The sequence below is a fragment of the Chenopodium album genome, chromosome 22, assembly GCF_948465745.1.
Source record: "Chenopodium album chromosome 22, dcCheAlbu1.1, whole genome shotgun sequence".
In the NCBI taxonomy this organism is placed as follows: domain Eukaryota; kingdom Viridiplantae; phylum Streptophyta; class Magnoliopsida; order Caryophyllales; family Amaranthaceae; genus Chenopodium; species Chenopodium album.
Window position 1 is genome coordinate 15,027,281 of NC_137855.1, and position 7,111 is coordinate 15,034,391.

A 7,111-nucleotide genomic window follows, 5' to 3' on the forward strand; every position below is an offset into this window, starting at 1 on the left:
CCTGGAAACCAGTTCATATCTCAGACGTGAGTCATTTTACTCCAACAAAAGGAAGAGAATAACAAAATCACTGGGAGGTTATCAACTCAATTACAATTGGTAAAATTCTTTACAAGTTGAATATAGATATCCATTTTACAAAGAAAAGATGAAATCTCTTTTTGATTCAGCAAAGATGAAAGCAGAGATATGTCATGCTGAAAGCAGAGTGACGGCTACAAACATGATTAAAGCTGAACTGAAACAAAATGCAACAACTGTGAAGAAAGCCTGCAGAAATTTACAAAAATACGAGTTCAGTAATTTAAGCAGCCAACATAGAAGACACAATATAATTTAGTGATAAGTATACTAACCTTTCCCCGTGACTCAAATTTGTATCTGACTGTAAACCATGACAATCCCCTATCTACAAGTGGTGCAAGGGCAAGGGCACTGTAATCAAGTAAATAATGTCAGATAAATTCACATGTAAAAGGGGCAATTGTGTAGCGTATGGAATATCTTGATATCCAGGCATGCATTAAAAACATATGCAATGGGCATAAATTGCAAACCAATGCACCCATACAGAGAACACACAATGGTCCAACACTCACATCACATCTTATCTATACTTCTCCTTTTTAGTTAAGAGAAGACTTTAGATCACTTAAATCAACTGGCTATGAAAGGATCAACTCCCTAGGCTTATAAGGTTGTCAATTCTCTTTACTTCTACAACGTTAGAAACACAACATAATTTAGCCTTTGAACCTTTTATATCCCTTCTTTCCAGTCTGATCCCTAATCACTATCATTCTAGTTACCAAATTACCGTCAATTCTACCAGAAGAACATAGAGTGATGGAAACTGAGATCCTGCTTTAGTTCACAAATAATATGAGTTTTGGAGAAAGGGAAATGGAAAGAGTGTTTAGCTTTACTAAATGGACCAAGCAACTACTTGGGAAGTTGTCAGTGAAAGGGAATATTAATAGCAGCAGTTTATTAAGTATTTATTTGTCCCATTTATAAAGCTGTATTACTATAATTAAAGTTCTTCTTAGCAACCTAACCTACTAGTTCGTAGCTAATCATATAGCGGTAGAATTGATAGCTTACCCTGCTGCTCTTATGAGCTTAGTGACTTGGCTTCCTGCCCAAACCATGGCCATTACTTTTAGAAATCTGCATCCAATATATGTAAAATGACTTTAGAAAAGAATAACTTGATCGGAATGAAACATTATTGGTATAACACACAGTTACCTTGAAACAGCAGCAAGATAACCCATTTTCCCAGGTGCTGGAGCAAAATAGAACCTGAAGCAACAGGTGGAAATTCAATGTAAGCAATTGCATAACACAACAAACTGCACTCAGTGCCCCCCACCACCCCCCACCCCCTTCCTTTTTTTTTTCCACACCCTAAAAAAACAATATTGCATCATCTCTCAAGGGGACACTTTTCCAAGAACAGGAAACAAATAAGCAGGGATGCTACAATTAAGGAACCAACTTTGACCACCACCACCCAGTATGTGCCCTGTGTTGATAGGAAATCTGCAGGTCCAGAAATACACAAATCCCCTGAGAGTGTAACAGACTCAACACTTTTATTTTCTAGTTACTCACCACACCAAGAGAAAGGTAGTAAGGTAATAGGCTGTGTTCAGTAGACCATATGACAGTACTCCAGAAGCTCCATATCTTTTCAACTGCTCCAATATTCTGTCAAGTTGCACAATAATTAGCAATCAACGAAAAAGTTATCCTACAGTAGTTTGTTCAGATGAGAGAATTTGGAGAGAAGGAGAGTAGGGAATAATTTTTCTCTAGTGATGTTGGAGACTGGATAATGGAAGAGAAAGGAATAGGAGTGTTCTATTTTCTCTCCCTCATTAGTGAACAAAACCCTTCCAAAGTTGAAAAGAAAATGGAAGGAATATCTTCCTCTTCCCTCTTCTCTCTCTTATCCTCTCCTACAAATATGTACTTTAAATACACAGTATGTGAGAATCAAGAAAAATGGAATTGAAGTGCGTACATTAAGTAACAAATTGTGCATAACAGTAACAAACTCACTACTAATATGGTGCATAACAGTAACAAACTCACTTCTAATATTTAGAAGTATAAAAGGAAAGCATAAACAGATTCATTCGATCACTGCACTGGAGCATGCTTCAGTTCCTCTGTTCACAAGAACAACCATTATACCTAGCTACACCACAGAATCTATAGCTGATAGAATCAGATGCACTAATGCAAGGATATTCAGACTTCATATCATTTCTTGACAGACTCAAGACTTCCACTCACACCTCATAGCTACATAGAAGTAACAAATTTTAGGCCGAGTGAATTCTTCCTATATCAACCATATTTATGCATATGCACGGAAGTCAGCTACTTATAGCAATTGATGTCATAAATCTTATGATTACCTTTCATACCTCCTTGTAAATTTACTCACAGGTCACAGCACAACACTGAATACCTCAGGATGCTATGGTTTCTCATCAAAGCAAATATATACTTCATTTGGATTTAATGGTCATTCTAGTTAAAAGAGTCTATATAGATGATTATCTGAATGGAGGGAATCAAATTAAATGTTGGAGAAAAAAAAAATCAATAGAAAATGGTAACATAAGAAACACGATGTTGGAGGACTCCTGAACAAATAGAACTTTCACTTTCTAACAAATTTTGTTCACAATTTTTTTGTCTAGGTTGAACTATAATGGGCAGCTTCAAAAAGAGCAAGTGAGCAATACCACAGCACTAGTAGTCAGTTACTTGTTACATGCACGGATAGTGTCTATGATCTATACTAGCATGGTATTAAACTACACCTATCAAATTACTTTATCAGAAGTTAAACCTTACTATTGACAGATAATACTTCTAATGCAAGTAACTACAGTACTTGGTGGCTGAAAGTGATCTTTCTTGTCGACCATCAGTCCCTTCCATTGAGCCTGAAAAATTAAAATTGATGGTAGTAAATCAAAAGTTCCCAAAAAGAATAGATATAAAATCAAAATACTTACTAGTACCTTTAGGTTCTGCTGAATAATTTTGAGAGTCTGATAAGCCATGTGCCTAAGAAAAAGAATGACAATGCATCAGCCAATTACTTAAGATACAAGTTCGTGCCGAAGTAAATGCAGAAATAATCCGTATTACTCAAAAGTGCCAAAAGTGTTGACCTCTGATATAGCATCCAAGTTCCGACACAGATACATCTCATTTTCATAGGTTTGGTCTAATTTTGAAGGACCACACCCATGTCTGACATTGGTATACCATGAATATGGCAAGAGTATGCCAACGTAGATCTGAGTAACATATGAGGTGGCCATCATAGTATTCATTCCTCCTCATGATAAAAGCAAGTCAGCAAGGAATACCTCAAGGGATAGAATTAGGATTCAAGATATTTGAATGAAAGTTGGAGTTGGACATTGAGGATTGAACAAGGGAGAACCAATTGGGATCACAAGAAGGTGCAACAATAAACAAAGTGAAGAGTTGAGATCAAAACTCACAAGAATCTTAGAAGGAGATTAAAGAAGACTTGGATTGAAGGAGATAGGTATGATATATAAAAATTGGGCTTAAAAAAGCATATACATTGTAACACTTATTATAAAGGGCATGGAGAAAGAGAAAACTTAGTTTTTTTTTTTTTTTTTTTTTTGAAAACAAGAGAAAACTTAGTTGACGTCTCAAATTTTGATTTGTGTAGCCAACTAAGTCTTTGGGATTGTTGTTGTTACTTAGTAGATAGAATATAGAAGTAAAGAACCAAAGTTGTTTCACCTTGAAAATATAAGCCGTGGTAAACTTGATAAAACTAGGAACAATTGGTATTATCACAACTATCGGCTAGCAAAGGATATGATTCAGGTATATTAAAAGAGTGATATGTCAATGAGAAAATGGTTAATGTGTGTAACTAGAGATAGTAATTATTGTATGCACATATGTACCTCATGCTAATATAGGAGGCATTGAATCATCAATTGGTGGTCAGCCAACTCCATCATTGAGACTAAGGTTCTAATGTTGTTGTTGATTAAAATTTCAATCTCATTGATGAAGCAAATAACCAAATCCTTGGAGTCTTTACATTCACCCGTTTACTTATTTAATCTGATAGAGATACAACTGAAAAATTGCTAAAATCAAGAGTTTCTACTTCAAAAAGAAATGAGAGGAAACTGTCCAGCAAGTTGATGACTTCTTTTTTTACAAATCACTAGAACAAATTCTAAATAAGCTACTGTGTCATCTTCACTTCTCTTCCATAAATTATGAAATGGCAAGTCACCTTTGGGAAAGTTTGTTTGTCTTGTATCAATAGTCATAAATTTCCCTTTCCTGATGGTCGATTGGCTATAATTTTGTTTTATGCAGTCTGAGGTGGACAAGGATAAATTGTGGTGGGCGCGATGCTGTTGTGACAACATTTTGGTGTATTTGGTGGGGACAAAATTCATGTATCTTTATTTGAGCTTTATCTTTTGAGTTGGTGTGAGACCAATTTATAATAAAGCTCAAGGAGCACTAAAGCAATTACGGTCCTGCGCGGCCTGTACCAGGTGCACTTCAGTGTGAATAAAAAATGACTGAAGTGCAACTCTTGTGGGTGACTCAAGTGCGCCTTGCCTATAGCCAAAAAAAAAAAAAAAAAACGTTCTACCCGAATCGCCTAGCACCTAAGTGTGCCAAGGCACACTTTTTATACTCTGTGTGAGACATAATAGCTTATCTAGGGTCTCTATGGACTATGACTGACTGAGCCCACTGAGGCAATTAAATAGTCATTCAATTGGGGAAGTTTGAAGAAACTGGCATGATCTGTAATCTGAAACATTGATTAAGGACAGTCTGTCCTCTTTCTGAATAATCAATTTTCATCTATTAATGTATTATATTTCTTATAACCAAAGAAGGTCTTATGAGTTCAAACAAGTACTAATAAGCTTAATAAAGTTAAATAACTTCAGAAAAAAATTCTGATGCGATCTAATAAGTTAATCAAATTTTGTCATTGGAATAAGTTCAAACAAGTTTGATTGTTTGCATGAGTTCAGGCTAAATAAGTTTTCATCAGAATTAATAAGTTCACTAAACAGAATAGCAGCGAGAAGAATGGCAAATACCATTTACCCAAGTAACTTTCTCAAGCTCACTTTTGGTAGCTCAAAGATGGCTGGTTCAGCAGTTATATTTTTAGTTTTTAAGAACGGACTCGCAAGCTAAAGTTAGAAGAATTGCGAAGCTAATCTTCACTTAGTAAACAATTTCTGCATTAAAATAAAGTTATTTTTCATAAATTCCAAGTATGTGTAATTCCTAATCCTAGAAATGCAACACTGAAGTTTCACTCTAAACTAATAAACGGCAAAAATTAGACAATGAAACATCCAAACTAACCAGAAGAAAGGACATCATGGTTACACAAATGCAAACTTCCACTCCAAGTACTCATTCACCCTTATAGTTTCTAATGTCAGCTAGCTCAGCTAATAAAGATGGTTCCAAATTCACCTCTTTATCAATACTTGTGCATAACACTAGTCTTCAACTCTTCCATCAACAAAAATTTCATCGCAACACAAGAAATAGGGCCACCCAAAAGCCAAAACATATTTCTTGGATCAGGAAAAGGCAATGACTCACAATTGAGGAGCCGTCCCCTGCCGAGCAGGCAGCCACGAGTCATAACACACTCTTTGCACAACAAATTCGCTTTGAAGTACTACATGGGGTGTTATGCTTAGCTGCTGTAAATCTCCAAACAAAAATAAACCATACACAATATCACAATTAAGGGTTTTGGAAGAACTTCTTCTTAAACGCCTTAATCTTATAAGTGGGGTCGGCTACCTAAACCAATATGGGGTTTCCCAGGAGGTCACCCATCCTAGTACTACTCTCAAGTCTCAATCATTAAAGCTCAAGTCAAGCGATATGACAAAGTTTTAGACTGGCTATCACAGGCCTATCGTAACCCTCCTCTTATCGAGGCTTGTGACAATTAAACTATTTTTATTTATTAATACATGTATATCATAATGACATTCAACTAAACTAAAAATCCAATCACATCACCATGAATTACCACAATTTTATAAAAATGATACATACAAATATTATTTCGAGGCAAGAACTCACCGTAGTACCACCGTTATTAAATGAATGGAGTGTAAAATGGTGATGATAATTCCAAGAAAAATTGTTATTAGGCTTGAGATGGGGTATTGATGAATTTATAACCCAGTGACTCTGAATTATCACATTGCTAGTTTTTTTGCACACATCCCAATTGTTCTACAATTCAAACAGAATTTCAACATTTCCATAAACAAATAATAAATAAAAATAAGGAAATGGGATTCTCATAGAAACAGAGATGAGTAAAATACCTTATTGTGAGGTGAGGGCCACAATGAATTACAGCAGATTTTGTTCACTGAGAATGACATTGACATGGAACTGGATAAGGAAATTGATTTTTTTTTTTTTTTTTTTTTTTTTTTTTGAGCAACAAGATTGATTTACAAAAAGTCAAAAACGATGATTTTCCTTCGAGTATATGGATAAATCACAATCCTTAAAAAAAAAAAAGAAAAAAAGAAATTCTATACAGTGGCCTTCAATACATGGAAGATAAAGTTTTTTTTTTTGAGTTCTCTAAAGTGATCCCAAGGCTTTTATTAATTAAGTATAGAGGGCTTTTTTTATTTTTATACTAGTAGATATATTTGTCAAAAAAAAATACGTAGTATACTAGTAAATATAAAAACCCGTTTGATGTACGGTTTTTAATATTTCATTTTGTATATTTTTTTGTAATTTCTTAATACAATCACTTTTGTATACACCCAGTTTTCAATAATTTATTGTACATCGGGTTCACTTTTGTTAAATTTAGTGCCACTTTTGTCAAATTTAGTGTCACTTTTGTCAAATTTATCAATGAAACATAAATAACTCTTATATATGTCAGAGTAACTTTTGTGCGTTTTAGTGTAACTTTTGCGCATTTTATTGTCACTTTATAACGGATGTTCAGTAATTTACTGAACATCCGTTTTATTTAAAAGTTTGTGTT

General features: G+C 34.6%; 1 protein-coding gene across 2 annotated transcripts; it reads right to left on the reverse strand.

The window, feature by feature from the left end:
* Positions 1-2: 2 nt before the first annotated feature.
* LOC145604862 (uncharacterized) lies at positions 3-6,690 on the reverse strand. 2 transcript variants are annotated; one of them, XM_081660837.1, is made up of 9 exons: positions 6,423-6,690; positions 6,172-6,327; positions 3,039-3,090; positions 2,915-2,966; positions 1,618-1,713; positions 1,252-1,305; positions 1,105-1,170; positions 357-435; positions 3-270 (listed from the first exon to the last, which is right to left on the reverse strand). In XM_081660837.1, the coding sequence occupies exons 1-9, from the start codon at positions 6,486-6,488 to the stop codon at positions 193-195; spliced, it is 699 nt and encodes a 232-aa protein (XP_081516963.1). In that variant the 5' UTR covers positions 6,489-6,690; the 3' UTR covers positions 3-192. The 2 variants fall into 2 exon arrangements, with proteins under 2 accessions (XP_081516963.1, XP_081516964.1); XM_081660838.1 differs by having other exon boundaries at positions 3,045-3,090; positions 6,423-6,688.
* Between the last annotated feature and the right edge of the window lie 421 nt (positions 6,691-7,111).